Below are 21,486 nucleotides of genomic sequence, written 5' to 3'. Positions count from 1 at the left end.
ACGAGGGCTCAGGCTACGGCCCCGGGAATGATAGGTCACCATACGGGGCTGTGTACGACTACGACGACACTGAGGACGACTATGATGATTATGCTGAAGGGATCGGCGAGGAGGTTATCATTGAGGGGTCTGGCGGTGAGTTACCCTCATTTTCTGTTGTTTTGAAGGGGCTGGCACTGTTAACTTATATTTTTTCACATTTTTGTTGTTTTGAAGGGGCTGGCACTGTTAACTTGTCTTTTTTTTATTTATTTTTTTTTTGAGGGGGCTGGCACTGTTAATTTGTCTTTTTTTCTGTTTTGAAGGGGCTGGCACTGTTAACTTGTCTTTTTTTTTTTTTTTTGAAGGGGCTGGCACTGTTAATTTCTTTTTTTCTGTTTTGAAGGGGCTGGCACTGTTAACTTGTCTTTTTTTATATTTCTTGTTGTTTTGAAGGGGCTGACACTGTTAATTTCTTTTTTTTTTTTTTTTTTTTTTTTTTGTTGTTTTGAAGGGGCTGGCACTGTTAATTTGTTTGTTTTTTTGTGTGTATTTTTGGGTCTGTTGTTTTGAAGGGTCTACAACTTGTTTTGAAGGGGCTGGCACTGTTAATCTCTCTATTTTTTTTGTTCATATAGTTTTAGTCTTTGTTTTGGCGGTGAGTTGTCCTGTTTTGTCTTGTTTTGAAGGGGCTGGCACTGTTAACTTGTCTTTTTTTTTATTTATTTTCTTTTTCTGTTGTTTTCAAGCGGCTGGTACTGTTAACTTGTTTTTTTAGGTTTATTTTGGGGTCTTTCTGTTGTTTTGAAGGGGCTGGCACTGTTAACTTGTCTTTTTTTCAGTATTTTTTTGTTTTTTTGTTGTTTTGAAGGGGCTGACACTGTTAACTTGTCTCTTTTTCAGTATTTTTTTTGTTTTTTTGTTGTTTTGAAGGGGCTGGCACTGTTAACTTGTCTTTTTTTTATTTATTTTCTTTTTCTGTTGTTTTGAAGGGGCTGGCAATGTTAATGTATTTTTTATTGATATACTTCTCGTGTTTGTTTTGGCGGTGAGTTACTCTGTCTGTTGTTTTGAAGGGGCTGTCACTTCTTCACTTCTATTTCGAGTTCTTTGGCTCTTTGAAGGTCTGGCACTAAATGTTGTGAAATATTGGCACCTCTCAATTTGCTTATTTTTTATTATTTTATTTTTATTTTTATTTTTTGTTTTTTTTAAAGGACTAGAACCTTTAATTTGGTCTTTAAGAGACTAGAACCTTTTACTTTTTCTTTTAAGGACTAGAACCCTTAATTTGGTCTTTTAACGGACTAGAACCCGTAATTTGGCCTTTTTAAGGGACTAGAATCCTTGATTTGGTCTTTTAAGGAACTAGAACCCTTAATTTGGTCTTTTAAGGGACTAGAACCTTCAACTTGGTCTTTTAAAGGGACTAGAACCTTTAACTTGGTCTTTTTAAGGGACTAGAACCTTTAATTTGGTCTTTTTAAGGGACTAGAACCATTAACTTAGTCTTTTAAGGGATTAGAACCTTTAACTTGGTCTTTTTAAGGGATTAGAATCTTTTAAATTGTCATTTTTTAAATATTTTTGGCCTTCACTCATCCTGTACTGTTTTTTTCTATGCTGTATGTAAGGGGGCTGTTCTGTCGGTTTTTTCAAATGTAAGGGGTCTATATGCTCGTTTTCTTTATGTAAGGGGGCTGGATAAGGAGTAACGAGAGGGGGTCCTGGTTTTAATTATTCTAGGGGCTTTTCTTTATTTTCTCTATGTAAGGGGCTGTTCTGTCGCTTCTTTTCAGTGTAAGGGGTCTATAATTCTCGTTTTCTTTATGTAAGGGAGCTGGATAAGGATTAATGTTGTTTTGAAAATTTTGGGGTCTATTTTCTATGTAAGGGGCTGTTCTGTCGGTTTTTTCAGATGTAAGGGTCTATATGCTCGTTTTCTTTATGTAAGGGGGCTGGATAAGGAGTAACGACAGGGGGTCCTATTTTAAATCACCCTTTTTTGTCTTTTAAGGGACTGCCACGCCCATTTTTCCCTTTGTTTCAAGACACTTATTCTCGTAAAGTAGTGTTTCTCTTGTGTTTCCTTTGTTTTGTTTTGTTTTCATGTAAGAGGGGTCTGATTCTGGCCAGGGGCATTGAGAGGGCTACGGGGAAAAGGCTTACTAAAGGTGCCAGCTCCGGGATAATAGTAGTAGTAGTAGTAGTAGTAGTAGTAGTAGTAGTAGTAGTAACAGTAGTAGTAGGAGTGGTGGTGGTTGTATTATTATTATTATTATTATTATTATTATTATTATTATTAGTAGTAGTAGTAGTAGTTAGTATACATATAAGGGTAAGTTGGTGACTAATACACGCACACACACCTGACACACACCTGTTCAGTAATCACCACCACGCTGTTACCTGCACACCACCACCACTGCCGTCACTGCCTCACTCACCTTTTGCCTGTCACTAACCTCTGCCCTCCTGCCCTCCTGCCCTCCTGCCCTCCTGCCCTCTCTACAGCACACTGGAATAATGTTACCTGACCTTTACCGTACCTTAATTAACCTAATCCAACCTAACCTTACCTTACCTAACCTTACAATTAAGTCTAATTTCCAATCTTATATCACTTTTGTATCTGTAATTCTTAATCTCAATATTTCTTGCTATTTCCTGTATTATCTCTTGAACAACATCTCTTATATCAAATTTCTACCATCCTCCTTCAATTTATCTCCATTTCTAACTACACCTGACCCTTGCCAGACAAAAGCTCAAATATATATGCATTTTTTAGAAGAGATGTGTTAGTTTACCGTAGTGTTACCTTTAGAGTGCACGTTTTCTCTGGTGCGTGACTGTGCCCGTTTTCTTTCTCTCCACGCTGAGTAGGAGGATGTGAGGGTAATGTAAATAGTTTAGTCTACCCCTTTCTGAAACTCTAGGCTCTTTTTTACCCACTTATTAATTAATTTGAAAGGCCACGGGTACGGTAAGCAGGGTCCTCAAGGGTGTTTTTCTAGTATTTAATGGAGAACTTGGTTAATTTGATGCTAGAATCGTAAAAAACTTATTTTAAAATATTCGTGTGTCATTTTGTATCATTTTTTGTGATTTGTAACTGGTGATGCAAGCCTAGTGTTTCAGAAAGGTTCACTAAGGTTACTGTAGTGTTTAAGGTCAGTTGCTCCCGTGTGTGTGTGTGTGTGTGTGTGTGTGTGTGTGTGTGTGTGTTTCAAGTTGGTGTAAATTCATGTTTATTTATTTTATTTATTGTTATTTTAGAGAGAGAGAGAGAGAGAGAGAGAGAGAGAGAGAGAGAGAAGAGAGAAACACAACAACAATAACACCTCCACCACCACCAACAACAACAACAACAACAACAACAAACACTAACAAAGGCTAACAAAAGAACGGCAGTAATTGTAAACAAACAAACAAAATGGCGCCTGTTGTTATGGAGGAGGAAGAGGAAGGGGAGGAGGAGGAGGAGGAGGAGGAAGAGGAGGAGGAGGAGGAGGAGGAGGAGGAGGAGGAGGAGGAGGAGGAGGAGGACCATTAGATAGAAAGACCAGGTATGATTTAGGTAAATTTTCAGACTGGAGGAGGAGGAGGAGGAGGAGGAGGAGGAGGAGGAGGAGGAGAAGAAGAAGGAGAAGGAAGACGAATAGGAGAGAGAATTTTTGGATGTTTGGTTAAAGATGTGTGTGTGTGTGTGTGTGTGTGTGTGTGTGTGTGTGTGTGTGTGTGTGTGTGTGTGTGTGTGTGTGTGTGTGTCTCGTTTTATGTGCGTAATACCTTCCTCTCCATTTTATTCCCTGTGTGTGTGTGTGTGTGTGTGTGTGTGTGTGTGTGTGTGTGTGTGTGTGTGTGTGTGTGTGTGTGTGTGTTTCACCCTCATGTGCGTTTCAATACGGTCACATGAGCCTCTGTATGTGTGAGTGTGTGTGTGTGTGTGTGTGTGTGTGCGTGCGGGAGTGAGCGTGCGTGGTGTGTGTACCAGAGGTGTATTGATCTGGGGCTCTGGTGGTGGTGGTGGTGGTGGTGGTGGAGGCAGTGATGGTGGTGGAGATCAGTCAGTGAGCGGCTGTGGCTGCTGCTGTGGCTACCTTGTGTGCTGTGGTGCTGTGGTGACGCTGTACCACACTCTACCACACCACCACACCACCGCGCCAGCCTCCCGGGGCACCACACACGCCCTCAGACACCCCAACGCCTTCACCACGCCTACTTTACTGGAACAAGGTACGCCTCCTCCCCCCGGTGACTCCCCCAGCCCTCTACCACCCCTTAGCCACCCCCCAAGGAAACCACAGGCCGAATCACACACCTCTAACGTATCACACATCTCACTAACGTATCATTGCCACCATGGGGATACGTCACACTAGAAACCCTTTAACCTTCCCCATGTGTCACCCCCCTGTGGGAATGAATAACTAGAGAAGATCACAGGGGCGTATCACACACCCCACTAACGTATCATAGCCACCATGGGGATACGTCACACTAGAAACCCTTTAACCTTCCCCATGTGTCACCCCCCTGTGGGAAAAAAACACAGGGGAAGCCACGGGGGACACCTCAGACTATCCAATGAATTACACACGCATCCTACCACAGGGTATAAAACTGTAGGACTTTTCAGTGACATCCTACCCACTGTGGCGTACCCCGTGTGACCTTGGGAACTTTATCATATCCTACCCCTTCCCTTCCCCCCATGGTAAGCAGCCCCCGTGGTCCTGTGGGTAGGTGTAGGATGCTTCTAATCCTGTTTAGTATCCTGTGTTAGTTTGGGTCAGGGTAATCCTTCATTTATTCATTCCTTTTTTTATTTCCTTCCTTCCTTCCTTCCTTCCTTTGGCAAATTTATGCATTTATTTATTTATTTATTTATTTATTTATTTATTTATTTATTTTCTTTTTCCCCTTGGTTAGTTTTCCCTATTCCTCGTCCTCTTCCTTCTATTTATTCCGTATTCTCCTCCTCCTCCTCCTCCTCCTCCTCCTCCTCCTCCTCCTCCTCCTCCTCCTCCTCCTCCTCCTCCTCCTCCTCCTCCTCCTCCTATTCTTCCTCTTCCTCCTTTCCAACACCTCTCCTATCTGTGCTTCCTCCTCCTCATTCTCTCTCTCTCTCTCTCTCTCTCTCTCTCTCTCTCTCTCTCTCTCTCTCTCTCTCTCTCTCTCTCTCTAACTTGCTTTTTATCTCAGCAAAGGATACTAGGATAGGATTCCCTCTACAAGTTTCCTCCACCTTCCCTCCACCTCCACGTTTCTCCTCCACTAGACCTTCCTCCATGTTTCCTCCACTTTTCCTCCACCTCCACGTTTCTCCTCCACTAGAGGAAGAGGAAGATTAACACTATTTTAACCCTTTTGGCACCTCCTCCCTTTACAAATCCATAGGGAGAGAGAGAGAGGAGAGATATTGTTAGCTCTTCTATTGTGTTCCCTTATGATGAATCTAAGAGGAAGAGGAAGAGGAAGATTAATATATGATAGTTTACACCCTTCTTGGCACCTCCTTCCTTTATAAATCCATAGGGAGGGTAGTTTAATGAGTTTTTCCTTCATTTGTGTTCCTTTGTGATGGCTATTCGTGTGAGAAATTTAATACTTGATAAAATTATTATTATTTTTTTTATTATTGTTATTATCTTGTGTTAAAAAATGGGGTTTGATAAATTAGGTTAGGTTTGTGGTCATTTATTTTCTCTCCCTCTCCTTTTCTTTATTCATTTTTCTCCTTCCTCCTCTCCGTTTTTCTCAGTTCCTTCGTGACACTTCAGTATATGCAAGGAAACTTTTACCAATGCAGTCTTAACGAGAAGGAAGTTGATGGGAAGAACAGTCTCTCTCTCTCTCTCTCTCTCTCTCTCTCTCTCTCTCTCTCTCTCTCTCTCTCTCTCTCTGTCTCTGTCTCGTGTGGGCGGGTTGTTGAGTTGAAGGTGTATTGAAGCAGTGATAGAAAGCTTAGGTATTTCTGCTAACAATATCCCGCTGCCTGTTTCCTTTAAGACTGACCCGGATCTTGCGTGGGTGGTGGTGGTGGTGGTGGTGGTGGTGGTGGTGGTGCTACTACTACTTTTATTGTCTATTTAGAGTTATGACTGCTATAACAACTACTATTGCTACTGTTATTGCTACTGCTACTGCTACTGCTACTTAAAAATGTGTTCTTTTACTACATTTCCTCTTACTACTACTACTACTACTACTACTACTACTACTACTACTACTACTACTACTACTACTACTACTACTACTACTGTCAGTCAGGTGTGGGCCAGGTAACCTCTTCACTTGCGTATGATCTGAGGTTCCTGACTCGACATATTTTAAACAATAGGTATTGAATTTTAAGACAAGAGAGAGAGAGAGAGAGAGAGAGAGAGAGAGAGAGAGAGAGTTAACCATGAAATTACCAAATGGATGAATGAAAAGTAGGTAAATAAATAGAAAAAGAAACGAATACCAGAGAGAGAGAGAGAGAAAAAAAAAGAGAGAGAGGCTGTTTTTTATTAATCTATCTCTATTTCTTTAGTTTAGTTTTTCTCTTTCTCTATTTATGTCCTTTTCTTCTTTCTTTCTTTCTTACTGTCTATATTTATCAACCTTTATGTATTTGTATCTTTCTACGTACTTGTCTGTCTGTCTGTCTGTCTATCTATCTATCTATTTATCTATCTATCTATCTATCTATATGTTTCTTCCTGTCCTTATTTGTCTATTAGTACATCTGTCTGTGTGTGTGTGTGTGTGTGTGTGTGTGTGTGTGTGTGTGTGTGTGTGTGTGTGTGTGTGTGTGTGTGTGTGTGTGTGTGTGTGTGTGTGTGTGTGGAGCTTAGGTTCCCCGCACGCATGTTAAACTAATCATATTTTATTCATTTATCAATTTATCACCTTATTTACTTGCTTACTTATTCAGAGAGAGAGAGAGAGAGAGAGAGAGAGAGAGAGAGAGAGAGAGAGAGAATTTTACGATGCCTTTCCTAACCTAACGTAAACTAAACATTGAAAAGAATAAAAAAAAATAACAAAAAATTTTCCCCATCAATAAATAAAGCAATAATAGAAAAATAAAGGAAAAAGGCTAACTGAAACCCAACACTTCATAAACCAAGGAAAAAATGAAAGATAATTGCCAAAATAGATAAAATAGATAAAAGAAAACAAGTCAACAAAACAACAATAAAATGAACCACCATCACCATCATCATCATCATCATCATCTATATTATCATCATTAGAATCTTCATTATTATTTCTATTGTGATCTTAAAACCACCACCACCACCACCATCATCATCACTATCATCATCATCTTCATCACCACCACCACCACCACCACCACCACCACCACCACCACCACCATCATCATCATCATCATCATCATCATCATCATCATCATCACCACCACCACCACCACCACCACCACCACCACTACTACTACTACTACTACTACTACTACTACTACTACTACTACTACTACTACTACTACTACTACTACTACCACCACCACGAATACCAGGGTGTAGGCAGCTGCATTTCGAGGTAAAAAAAAATTAGAGGGGAAAAGAGAGAGAGAGAGAGAGGGGGGGGAAGAGGGGAAAAGAAAGAGGCGTGCAGGTAATGGGCAAATTAAGCTGAAGGCAAGAGGAGGAGGAGGAGGGGAAAAAAGGGGAAAAACTCACGAATATGTATTTTTCCCCTTACTCTTGGTTCTAGAGTGTTAATTGTAATGAGGGGAAATCTTGGAGTGGTGGTGGTGGTGGTGGTGGTGGTGGTGGTGGTGGTGGTGTCTGTATGTCTGTATGTCTGTGTATTTTTTTTATTTGTTTATCCATGTGTTTATTTGTTGGTCTGTTCGTTAATAAATCTATTTGTGTATCTATCGTTTTGTTGTCTATCTCTTCGTTTTCTCTGTTTGTCTGTTTACCTCTCTCTATCTCTATCTATCTTTCTATCTGTTTGTCTCTGTCTGTCTGTCTATCTGTCTCTCTCTCTCTCTCTCTCTCTCTCTCTCTCTCTCTCTCTCTCTCTCTCTCTCTCTCTCTCTCTCTCTCTCTCTCTCTCTCTCTCTCTCTCTCTCTCTCTCTCTCTCTCTCTCTCTCTCTCTCTCTCTCTCTCTCTCTCTCTATTGCCTTTTGTCTATCCGTCTCTTTCTGTCCATCTCTGTCTACCTGTTTGCCATATCCCTCTGTGTACGAGGCCTACAAACAATCCATCGCTAGGCCTACCACAAATCCTGGGCGTTGAATTAATACCACCACTTACACGGCCTATAAAAATGCACTCATGAGCCCCCACACAATTTCCCCTCGGCCTATAAACATTCCACTACCAGGCCTACACAATTTCTGGACTTGTATTCCCAAACTCTTCTATGCTTCGCCTCCACAACTTCAAACAGCTTTATTGAAATTTACACGAATTTTTAAAGGTGTTTTTACGTTTCTAGAGGCAGGTTGACAAGATTTCTGCATTATTAACTGGAGAAACACTCTTGGAAACCCGTTTAGTCATCTCTGTGGTCTTGGAAAACTGGTGAGAGAGAAGAGCGTTTTTGAATACGGGAGCCGGAGTGTCAAATTAATACAAGCATTCGGACCACCAGCTTGTTTTGGTTAGGCCTACCCAGCGGTGATAGGCTTATTTTTTGGTGGTGCTGTCTCTGTCCTGTCATCCTTAATTTTTTCAGTACCACGACGCGTTTTCATATTCGTTCTGGTTACTATTTGGTGATTTTATACAGCTTCAGAAACTCATGTGGGGGATTAGAATAGTGAAAAGTGTGGCTATTAGTCCTCTGACCTCCATAGACGTTTCCCAGTGTCAATAAAATGGTCTAATCGTACACAAATCTCAAAATGTGTCCCAGTAGTAAATGGGTGATTTTGTGCAGCTCCAGAAACATATGTTGGGATTGAAATAGGGAAGACTGTGGCCATTAATCTTCTGACCTCCATAAACCCTTCCTAATGTCAATAAAATGGTCTAATCGTACACAAATCTCAAGGTAAAAATGTGTCTCAGTACTGAAGGGATTAAAATAGTGAAGACTGTGGCCATTCATCTTCTGACCTCCATAGACCCTTCCTAATGTCAATAAAATGGTCTAATCGTACACAAATCTCAAGGTAAAAATGTGTCGCAGTACTGAAGGGGTTAATAGCGTGACTTCCCCTAATGAGTGTGTCCGCCCGCTTAACCTCTATTAACGTAAAAAAATGATAAAAAGAGGAAATAGAATAAAAAATGTATGTATGTATGTATGTATGTATGTATGTATGTATGTATGTATGTATGTTAAAAAAGGAGGTTTGCAATGCTTAATATGTGACCTTATCTAACCTGTCCTCACCTGATCTTCCTCCTCCTTGACCTCACCGTGACCTGACTTCATATTACCTGACCTTAGTTAACACGTCTCATCTAACGACTAAACTAAGCTTACTTGACCTTACTTAACTTACTTGACCTTACCTGACTGATCCTTACCTTACCTAACCTAACCTAACCTAACTTCACTTCACCTGACCTTATCTTACCTGACCTTACCTGACCTGACCTTATCTTACCTTTGCTCTCCCTTTCATTATAAAAAAATAGAAATAAATAAACAGAATGACAGTATGAAAGAATAAATCAGTTACACCAATAATAGTAATAATAATAATGATAATGATGGTGGTGGTGGTGGTGGTGGTGGTGGTGGTGGTAGTGGAAGTGATCACAAAGTTAATGATGACAAGGCGTAAACTTTCCCAACTATTTTATTAATGTTGTGATTTTTGTTGAGAAAAGTTGTGCAGTTAGGAAGCATTTAACCCACCACCACCACCACCACCACCACCACCACCACCACCACCATAGATGACAACAACAGCAAAAGCAACAACAACAACAACAACAACAACAGTGGACTTACCGGACGTTCCATTAAACGCACACACACACACACACACACACAGAGAGAGAGAGAGAGAGAGAGAGAGAGAGAGAGAGAGAGAGAGAGAGAGAGGCTGGGTGGGAAAATAAATGAAAAACGATAAAAAAATGAAAAATCAAGCCTCACACACACACACACACACACACACACACACACACACACACACACACACACACACACACACACACACACACACACACACACACACACACACACACACACATGAGAGGAAATTTCATATAGAATTTTCTCAACCATAATAATGAGAGAGAGAGAGAGAGAGAGAGAGAGAGAGAGGAGAGGGATAAAAGTGCCTTGTGATTCTGTGTGCGTGTGTGCGTGCGTGTGTGTGCGCGCCTACCGGGCCAAGACCAGCGCTGGAGCCTTAAAGGTGATAGAGTGAGGCTGCTTGGCGCCCTCTCCGCCTTGTCAACGGTAATTGGCTTGTTTGCACGCACACACACACACACACACACACACACACACACACACACACACACACACACACACACACACACACACACACACACGCAGTTGTTTATGCTTGGGTTCGTTTGTATGTATGTGTGTGTGTGTGTGTGTGTGTGACTAGATTTTCACATTTTTTACCGCTTTCTTCTTCTTCTTCTTCTTTGTCTTCTTTATTCTTTTTCTCCATCATCATCATCATCATCTTATTCTTCATCACCTTCTTCTTCTTCTTCTTCTTGTTCTTCTTCTTCTTCTTATTATTATTATTATTATTATTATTATTATTATTATTATTATTATTTTATTCTTCCCCGTGGCGTATTCTCTCCAGGAAGTAAACCAGGAGGAGGAGGAGGAGGAGGAGGAGGAGGAGGAGAGGGAAGAGGGAAGAGAGAAGAGGGAAAAATTAGTAGGGAAAAATGGCGTTCTTAAATATTCCAGCTCTCCACACCTTCCTGAGAGAGAGAGAGAGAGAGAGAGAGAGGTGTTTGGTTATATCCTGAAGCATTCCACCTGCGCTGTCTCTCTCTCTCTCTCTCTCTCTCTCTCTCTCTCTCTCTCTCTCTCTCTCTCTCTCTCTCTCTCTTTCTAAAAATAGCCACATAATCAAATATTCTTTCCTCTCTCTTCTCTTCATTCCTTCTCTCCTTTCCTCCTCCTTTATCTCCATCTACCTCCTTACCTTCTCTCTCTCTCTCTCTCTCTCTCTCTCTCTCTCTCTCTCTCTCTCTCTCTCTCTCTCTCTCTCTCTCTCTCTCTCTCTCTCTCTCTCTCTCTCTCTCTCTCTCTCTCTCTTTTCTTATCACCGCCTCTCACATCTCTCTCTTGTATTGTTTACTCTCTCTCTCTCTCTCTCTCTCTCTCTCTCTCTCTCTCTCTCTCTCTCTCTCTCTCTCTCTCTCTCTCTCTCTCTCTCTCTCTCTCTCTCTCTCTCTCTTTCTCTGTGATGAAGTGTAAGCAGCTTTCACTGTGATGAAGTGCCAGAAAGGAGGAGGAGGAGGAAGAGGAAGAGGAAGGAGGAGGAGGAGGAGGAGGAGGAGGAGGAGGAGGAGGAGGAGGAGGAAAGAAGAAGAAGAAGAAGAAGAAGAAGAAGAAGAAGAAGAAGAAGAAGAAGAAGAAGAAGAAGAAGAAGAAGAAGAAGAAGAAGAAGAAGAAGAAGAAGAAGAAGAAGAAGAAGAAGACGGATTTCCCTTGTTGTATTAATTAACTAATATTGTCTCACAGGGAGTGGTCGTAATGAAATTTAGTAGTAGTAGTAGTAGTAGTAGTAGTAGTGGGGGTGGTGGTGGTGGTGGTGGTAATAGTAGACAAGAATAACAACAACAAAAACGAACAGAGAAATAGAGAAAGACTAGATGAAGAACGAGAGAGAGAGAGAGAGAGAGAGAGAGAGAGAGAGAGAGAGAGAGAGAGAGAGATATATTTATTATCGTAAAAATTTATGAATTATAGAAGCAAAACAAACACTAAACTTTTATTAATATGTCTATCTATCTATCTATCTATCTATGTTATTATGTCCGTCTGTATGAATGTACGTACTTTAAAGCTACGAATACTGAAATTTGAAACGTCTGTCTGTGTGTGTGTGTGTGTGTGTGTGTGTGTGTGTGTGTGTGTGTGTGTGTGTGTGTGTGTGTGTGTGTGTGTGTGTGCAGGTGTGTTTCTCTGCAGGTGTGTCATGGTTGGAAATTCAGCTTTAACATTAGGCCGGAGGAGGAGGAGGAGGAGGAGGAGGAGGGACAGACAAGGAGAAAAGGACAAGCAGAAGAGAGAGAGAGAGGGAGAGGAAGAGGAAGAGGCGTAGAAAATAAGAGGAGAGGAGGAGGAGGAGGAGTAGAAAATAAGAGGAGAGGAGGAGGAGGAGGAGGAGAAAGTAAAAGGAAAAGGAGGAAGAAGAGGACATGGAGAAGGAGGACAAGGACATGAGAGAAAAAAAAAACAAGGAGGAAGAGGAGGAGGAGGAAGAGGAGGAGGAGGAGGAGGAGGAGGAGGAGGAGGAGGAGGAGGAGGAGGAGGAGCCATTCGACACCACTTAAACACCACAGCTACACCAATCTAACCACCACCACCACCATCATCACCACCATCACCATCACCACTACTACTACTACTACTACTACTACTACTACTACTACTACTACTACTACTACTACTACTACTACCACCACCACCACCACCACCACCACCACCACCACCAGTATACATACCAACCCACACACTTCCGTTTCCAGAGAGAGAGAGAGAGAGTCACGGGTTGAGTGTTGCGTCATAAAATGTTAGTGACGTCAATACCACCACCACCATCACCATCACCACCACCACCACCACCACCACCACCACCACCACCACCATCACCACCTCCTCCTCCTCCTTCTTCTGAGCAGTTATGATGCACTGAAAATTAGAGATGGAGGAGGAGGAAGAGGAGGAGGAGGAGATAATGGAAGGAGTGATAAAGAAGAGGAGGAGGATGTTTGAGAGATCTTAACGTTCCTCAACCTCCTCCTCCTCCTCCTCCACCAGCACTTAAAGATCATTATGTGTTGTACTTTTAAGGGACTTTTACGAGAGAGAGAGAGAGAGAGAGAATACCATATGTGTTTTTCCGTCTTTTTTTCCCTCCCACCTCCCTTCCTTTTCCCTCCCCTCCTCCCTTCCTTTTCCCTCTTGCAGCTTCTCTCTCTCTCTCTCTCTCTCTCTCTCTCTCTCTCTCTCTCTCTCTCTCTCTCTCTCTCTCTCTCTCTCTCTCTCTCTCTTTTCTTTCTACATCATCTCCCTTCTATTTTTTCTTTCGTATTCATTACTTTACTACTACTACTACTACTACTACTACTACTACTACTACTACTACTACTACTACTACTACTACTACTACTACTACTACAGAATCACACACCAGAACAAAGCCACACTACACTTTCACTGTCCTCGTCTCAGCTTACCTTGTCCCAGCCTTGTATTGGCCTGCACCTGTCTATCTGTCCCCCTGTCCACCTGTATACTGGTTACCTGTTGCTCGTGACTCAGCGTGACTCGGCGTGACTCACCTTGCTTCTTCTCTTTGCAGTTTTTATTGACGTGGACGACTCTGATAGGGAGCCGGAAGTCAAAGAAGAGGTGAGTGTGTCTATGAGTGTGTCTGTGTGTTAGGGTGTTTGATTCCTAACTTTATTTAATATAGTAGCCTGATCTAATCTTATGTCACGTAATTTAAGTCTTAAAGTGAAATAAGAGGTGAGTTTGTGTAGCTTTCTGTCTATTATTGTTTTGTTTTTTATTTATGCCATGTTTCATTCCTAACAGATAATCTAACCTAACCTAACCTAACCTGAAATGAAAAGAAAGGTGAATTTGTGTAGTTTTTTGTCTGTTATGGTGGTTCATTCCTAACCTTCCCTTACCTAACCTAACCTAACCTAACCTAACCTAACCTAATATAATCTAATATAATTTTATCTAACGTAACTACTACTACAAAATAAATAAATAAATAAAACTTAAATATTCCCCTTCAACTCTCTCTCTCTCTCTCTCTCTCTCTCTCTCTCTCTCTCTCTCTCTCTCTCTCTCTCTCTCTCTCTCTCTCTCTCTCTCTTCCTGGTCTTTTTATACAGCTGGTATTTTGCATTTTCTTTATTTCTCTGGTTTAAAATTCTCTCTCTCTCTCTCTCTCTCTCTCTCTCTCTCTCTCTCTCTCTCTCTCTCTCTCTCTCTCTCTCTCTCTCTCTCTCTCTCTCTCTCTCTCTCTCTCTCTCTCTCTCTCTCTCTCTCTCTAAATATAAAGTTTGACTCTTTGTTTCCTTGTAAATCTTGATATATATTCTCTTGGTTTCCCTCACCTTGCCTATTTTCAAGCGTCTGTTATTGTTTGTGTTGTTTTCATCTTGTTTTCCTTTCTTTGTTTTGGTTTTTCTTTGTTTTTTTTTCTTTTCTTTATTTTTTTCTTGCTATTTTTGCTTTTTTTTCTTTTCTTTTTTCGTTTTTTTATTTTTCTTTATTTTCTTTTTTTCTTTTTTCTTTTATCTTTTTTGTTTTCTGTTTTCTTTTTTTTTCTTTTTCCTTTCTTTCTTTTTTTTTTTTTTCTTTTCTTTCTTTAATTGTTTTTTTCCCTCCATTATCTTTTTCTCTTGTTTTTTCCCATTCCATAAATTGTTAAAGATTTTTCGTGAGATTTTTCCTTTTCTTTCTTTATTTCATTTCCTTTTGTTTCCTTCCTATTTTTTCCCTTGTGTCTCATTTATCTAACTCTTTCACTATTCTCTTTTCTTTATCTCATTTTCTTTTCTTTTCTTATTTCAACATATTTATTTTTATTTATTTTCGCATTTTGTCTTTTTATTTTATCTATCTGTCTGTCTCTCTCTCTCTCTCTCTCTCTCTCTCTCTCTCTCTCTCTCTCTCTCTCTCTCTCTCTCTCTCTCTCTCTCTCTCTCTCTCTCTCTCTCTCTCTCTCTCTCTCTCTCTCTCTCTCTCTCTCTCTCTCTCTCTCTCTCTCATTCCAATCTACACCTCAAACCTGTACACACACACACACACACACACACACACACACACACACACACACACACACACACACACACACACACACACACACACACACATTTTCCTTCCCCTGGTTTTCCCTCTCAGTATTTCCTTATGGCTCCTTCCTTCGCCTCGCTTTCCTTCTGCTGGTCAACCGTGCATATCATTTTTCCTTTTTCCTTTCCTTTCCTGCCATAGTTTAACCTTCCAGTGACCTTTAAGTAAGACCCCCCTTCAATTTCCTCGTTTTCTATGGTGATCTTTTTATTTATTTATTTTTTTTTTTTTTTTACGTTTTCTATTTTGGGTTGGTTATTCCAGTGCCTATGTATTAAAAATTGAGTTTGTGTTTGGTTTAAGGGAAATTAATAAAATATGATAGTTTTTTTTTTATATAAGAGGGGAAAGCTAGCCAGAGGGAACAAGAGACGAAGGAAATAAATCACTACTTAGTTGCCAGTTCTCTTAAAGGTTCGAGAGTTAGCCAAAATATGGATTAAAATGTCTTGATGGAATATACGAGAATTTTACATTATTTTAGGGTGTTTGGATGCCAGTGACAGTTTGACAGGGTGTAGTGGAAGTTATTGTGGTTTTCAAGAGTGTTTTTGTGGTTCCAGTGATAGTTTGACAGGGTGTAGTGGAAGTTATTGTGGTTTTGAAGGGTGTTTTTGTGGTTCTATAGTTTGACAGGGTGTGGTGGAAGTTATTGGGGTTTTCATGGTTCCAGTGATAGTTTGACAGGGTGTAGTGGAAGTTATTGGGGTTTTCATGGTTCCAGTGATAGTTTGACAGGGTGTAGTGGAAGTTATTGGGGTTTTCATGGTTCCAGTGATAGTTTGACAGGGTGTAGTGGAAGTTATTGGGATTTTCATGGTTCCAGTGATAGTTTGACAGGGTGTAGTGGAAGTTATTGGGGTTTTCAAGGTTCCAGTGATAGTTTGACAGGGTGTAGTGGAAGTTATTGGGGTTTTCAAGGTTCTAGTGATAGTTTAACAAGGTGTAGTGGAAGTTATTGGGGTTTTCAAGGTTCTAGTGATAGTTTGACAGGGTTTAGTGGAAGTTATTGAGATTTTCATGGTTCTAGTGATAGTTTAACAGGGTGTAGTGGAAGTTATTGGGGTTTTCATGGTTCCAGTGATAGTTTGACAGGGTGTAGTGGAAGTTATTGGGGGTTTTCAAGGTTCTAGTGATAGTTTGACAGGGTGTAGTGGAAGTTATTGTGGTTTTCAAGGGTTCTAGTGATAGTTTGGCAGGGTGTAGTGGAAGTTATTGGGGTTTTCATGGTTCCAGTGATAGTTTGACAGGGTGTAGTGGAAGTTATTGGGGTTTTCAAGGTTCCAGTGATAGATTAACAGGGTGTAGTGGAAGTTATTGGGGTTTTCATGGTTCTAGTGATAGTTTGACAGAGTGTAGTGGAAGTTATTGGGGTTTTCAAGGTTCCAGTGATAGTTTGACAGGGTGTAGTGGAAGTTATTGTGGTTTTCAAGGTTCCAGTGATAGTTTGACAGGGTGTAGTGGAAGTTATTGTGGTTTTCATGGTTCTAGTGATAGTTTGACAGGGTGTAGTGGAAGTTATTGGGGTTTTCATGGTTCTAGTGATAGTTTGGCAGGGTGTAGTGGAAGTTATTGGGGTTTTCATGGTTCTAGTGATAGTTTGAGAGGGTGTAGTTATTGTGGTTTCATGGTTCTAGTGATAGTTTGACAGGGTGTAGTGGAAGTTATTGAGATTTTCATGGTTCCAGTGATAGTTTGACAGGGTGTAGTGGAAGTTATTGGGGTTTTCAAGGGGGTTTTCGTGGTTCAGTGACAGTTTAATGGTTTCTAGTCGAAGTTTTTTTTTTTTTTTTTTTTTCCTGGTTTTCTTTCCTCTTGAACATTCATCTTTATTTTCTTTTCTTATTCATGTAATTTGCTTTCTTTAATGTTTTGCGTTGATATTTTTATTTATTTATTTGTCTCTATTCTCTCTCTCTCTCTCTCTCTCTCTCTCTCTCTCTCTCTCTCTCTCTCTCTCTCTCTCTCTCTCTCTCTCTCTCTCTCTCTCTCTCTCTCTCTCTCTCTCTCTCTCTCTGCATGTTAGATCACCCTCTCCCTCTCTCCCTCCCTCTCCCTACTTGTTCAAACAGCTTAACTCTCCCTCTCTCCCCTCACACTCGTAACGCTTAACTCTCTCTCTCTCTCTCTCTCTCTCTCTCTCTCTCTCTCTCTCTCTCTCTCTGGAGCTACAGAAATTCATCCAAGCTACATTTTCACACCTTCGCACCTTGCCCACGTCCTCACGCCCTTCCCACGCCCACAGGTCATTGTGAAGGAGGGCACACGGGTTAACGAGGCGCCGCCCCCACCACCGGCGTCTGCTACCACCCCGCCGCCCACCATGACAGACCGTAGTGGGCGTGGCAACGTTGAAAGTCCTTTCCAAATACACACCACCATGACAGAGGAAAGACAAGTCTCCATCTTCGCACAGCCGGGCATCCTTGCAGGTTTGTGTTGCGGGGGGGGAGGTGTTCCTGGTGTGTTGGGTGGTGTTTGAAGGGTGTTTAAGGGTGTTGTGGGGTTGTTCCTGGGGTATTTGGGGTGTTTGGGGATGTTGCTAGGTGTTGAGGGGTGTTGTTGGTGTGTTGGGTGGTGTTTGAGGGTGTATGTGGGGTGTTAAAGGGTGTTGAGGCAGTGTTGAGAGGTTTGGTGGGTGTTGGTGAGTTTTGAGAGATGTAAAAGTGGTGTTGAAGGGTGTTGAGAGGTTTTGCTGAGGTGTTTAGTGGTGTTGCTGGGTGTTTAAAGGTGTTGCTGAGTGTTGAGTGGTGTTGAAGGGTGTTGTGTTGTAGTGAGGGTTTTTAGAAGGTGTTGCTGGTGTTGAGAGGTGTTGAAGGGGTGTTGATTGAAGGAATAATGTATGGATTTTGGAGGTAGTGTTGTGGGGTAGTGGGGCCTTTTAGGAGGTGTTGGAGTGGGTTTAGGTGTTGCTGGGGTGTTGGTAATTGGTAAGAGGTTAGTTTAAGAGATAAATGGGTGTGTTTGGGAGGTTGCGGGTAAGAGTAGGGGTGTTGTGGGATAGTGGGGGTGTTTATGAGGTGTTGGGGTGTGTTGTGGGTAATAAGTGACACAGTGTTGGGTGTTACATTAAGTTGTATTAGTGTAAGAAGTTTCATTATTTATATTTATTATGCTTATTTCTTAGCGTCAATCCACTCACAATCTATAGTAGTAGTAGTAGTAGTAGTAGTAGTAAGTTTAATATTTTGATGGTTAGATTGAAGACTTAACACAGGATAGAGAAAGGAACGCAAACACAGACAAATTAGTAAATAGATAAAGGTTTTCCTGGCCTGATACTTGACACTTTGAAAGAATAATAGATAGAAAATGAAGACTAAACAAAAGATAGAGAAAAATGAGAGAGAATGAAAACAACAGAGGATAGAGAAAAGGAGGGAAGGAAAACTAGCAACAGGATAGAGAAAAGGAAGAAATGAAGAATAACATAGAGTATAGAAAGGAAGAATGAAAACAATACAGGATAGAGAAAAGGAGAGAATGAAAACTAGGAACACAGGACACAGGACACAGGACACAGAAACTAGCACATCCCAGCATTCTAGTTAAGGCTCCCAGTGAGTGTGTGTAAGCTAACGGTGTACTGCCCTGCCTCTCACAGCCTTCATTGGGGGTGCTGTGGTGGGGCTGCTGTGTGCCATCCTCCTCGTCATGTTCATCGTCTACCGCATGAGGAAGAAGGACGAGGGTTCCTATCCCCTGGACGAGCCCAAGCGGATGCCCCTCACCTCATCCTACTCACCCAACGACAAAGAGATTTACGCCTAACTCATCCGCCCCTTCCACACCCATACGCCCCCCACACTCCCTCCCGGCGCCCCCCCACAGGTGCCAGAGAAGCGGTCACATACACTATTCTCATTTCATATCTCCATTACCCCCTTAATCATCCCCGTCTTTTATCAATGCCCCTTTTTCAGCTCCCCTTTGTAACCCGCCACCCCTCTTGTCACATTCATGGCTCCCCACACCCCTCCCCTGTGCATCCCCCTCCTCACACCCCCTACCTTTTTTGCCTGGGGTGTGGGGTGGGTGTCTGACATCCTGTACCATGTAGAGGATGTATAGTGCAGGGGAGAATAGGTTTTTTGTCCTCCCATTTGCCCTCCCATGTCCCCCATGCACTAAATGTACACACATACGCACATACCTTCCCCCCCATTAACATACGCACACATGTACACATCCTCCCTGCACTCAACGACTGTCCCCTTTCTTAGTGTACACATACATACACATACAGACACACACATACACACACACACACATTTTCCATTTACTCAAAGGATTATTGTCAGAAGGAAGTTAAGGTTACAGCTCTCCTCCTCCTCCTCCCTGGAAGAAGAAGAAGAAGAAGAAGAAGAAGAAGAAGAAGCAGCAGCAGAAGCAACACTAGCATTACTATTGTGTATATGTGAATCATGGTTTGTGAGAGATGAGAGAGATTATTGGCAACTCACATCTCACTGTCTCTCTCTCGATCAACAGAGACAAATTAACTACTGGTCTTTCTATCCTTCGGTCTCTCAGTGGCCGTGTGTTTAAGTAAGAGACCAGATCAATATTAAACTCATTCTGTGTCTATTTCTGTATCTCTCATCTCTCATCTCTCTCTCTCTCTCTCTCTCTCTCTCTCTCTCTCTCTCTCTCTCTCTCTCAACGACACTTAACACATCCTTTCCTTAATTATTCACTGTTAAATTCATCACAAAATCAATTATCTTTTTATCCTGTACACACTTTTAAAGACCCCCTAGTTTCAAGTTAGAGAGAGTCACCGCTGGGCACACGTTTCCAAAAGGCTCAGTTTGTGGGGTGTCTAAACTTCCATAGCTCAAAAAACAACAGGGTATTGAAGAAGAGAGAGCAGTGATGGTGTTGGTAGAGTTTACATGCCTGGTTAGCTGATGTTTGCCACCTGAGTCTTGGTTTGGCCTTACAGACAGTGCCACTTCTCTCTTGTTTTTGTTTTTTCTTCATTTTAACTTCTTCTCTTTTCTCTATTCTACTGTTTCTTATTCCCTCCTAACTCCTTTCATTTATTGTATTGCCTCTTTCTTTCCTTTCTTTATCTTATCATCTTCCCTTTCCTTCTCTTTCTTGTACTGCTCCCCCATTCTCTTCCAACTTCTTTCTTTCCTCTGTTTTATGCTCCTTTCTTTCCATCCTTTCCTCTTTTCCCATCCTTCCCTTATTCCCTGTGTGTGTGCTGTACAAGGGGAGATCAGGCTAAGTGAAATGGTGATATTCTGTTATGCTAGAGTGTTTTTGTGTCAGACTCATGAAAATGTTGTGTTACTCTTTTGTTTAACTCCATAATATGTTTCTTGAATCTTGTGTTTGTGTTTTTGGTGGTGAAAAGTCCAGATGGGATATGTTTTATGCCATGATTCGAAATATTTCTTGATTTTCATGGGATTTTGGGGAATAGAAAGGGAGATTAGTGGGAAGTAGATGAAGGAAGTAAGAATTTTGTGCCTCTGTTGAATGCTATCACTGAGTCTTCAAAAGGAGGAAAGGATGGAAGGAAGGAAGAAAATAGGAAAAAAAGATAAGGAGAAAGGAGAAAAAGAGGAGGAGGAGGAGGAGGACACACAGAAACAGTAACCAAAGCAGCTGTCATCTGTCTCTTACCGGGAAAGTGAGTCAGCTGGCCACTCCCTCAGTCCACAATGTAAGGGGAAAGCACCAGCGAGGCCTGAGACACACACACAGACAGACAGATAGACAGACGCTGCCACCTTCCACATGTGTACATAGGGTGTAGTATTTCATTGGCAAGGTCTACATGTGTGTCACTAAGGCAGAAACTAAGTGGTATATACAATGGAAGCTTTATTGAGTGTTTTCCGGTACGTAATAAAAAAAAAAAAACATTTCTTGATTAAGGAATTTTCGATACGTTATTTTTTTAGTTGTGGGAAAATTTACGGACACTTTTCATTTTTTTGTATTACGGTTTATAAAGGGAGAAATTATTGGGTGTTGCTTGTAATTAGGTGACAGTTTGGGACAACACAGGTGCAATTTAGGGAAACATTGCAGAGTAGCGCGGGAAAACACAGATGTGGGACTTAGGGTAAATTGATGGTGCTTGAGTTTTAATTAGATGCAGGTAAGAGCAGGTGTTGAGGTGAGGCAGGGAAACAAAGGAACAAATGTGTGTTTTAATTAAGGTGTTGTTTTTGTAAAGCTCGGAATATTAGGTTCACCACACATACATGCACATACACACGCATACATACACACAGACAGGGAGGCTTTGAACTCAGAACTTCAAAAAAGAACATTGCAAGGTTAACGCTTATGAAAGAACAAGTAAAAAAGAAAATATGAATAAAAAAACAAAAAACAAACAAGAATAGACAGATTTCATGGAGCAATCAATATACAATAGGGGAAAATGACAATGGTTTACACACACACACACACACACACACACACACACACACACACACACACACACACACACACACACACACACACACACACACACCACC

The 21,486-nt window shown here is 41.4% G+C and overlaps 1 protein-coding gene across 1 annotated transcript in view; it reads left to right on the top strand.

Moving 5' to 3' along the window:
* The window catches only part of LOC123499629 (syndecan-like), a 58,182-nt gene extending 36,696 nt beyond the window's left edge, over positions 1-21,486 (top strand). Inside the window, exons 2-5 of the mRNA XM_045247955.1 lie at positions 1-135; positions 13,470-13,519; positions 17,229-17,415; positions 18,588-21,486. The exon at positions 1-135 is cut by the window's left edge and continues 112 nt beyond it. Of these exons, the coding sequence (XP_045103890.1) occupies positions 1-135; positions 13,470-13,519; positions 17,229-17,415; positions 18,588-18,754 (539 nt within the window). The 3' untranslated portion in view covers positions 18,755-21,486. The remainder of the gene's footprint in view (positions 136-13,469; positions 13,520-17,228; positions 17,416-18,587) is intronic.

The sequence above is a fragment of the Portunus trituberculatus genome, chromosome 8 (genome assembly GCF_017591435.1).
Source record: "Portunus trituberculatus isolate SZX2019 chromosome 8, ASM1759143v1, whole genome shotgun sequence".
Classification (NCBI taxonomy): Eukaryota; Metazoa; Arthropoda; class Malacostraca; order Decapoda; family Portunidae; genus Portunus; species Portunus trituberculatus.
This window is presented reverse-complemented; position numbering and strand designations above follow the sequence as displayed.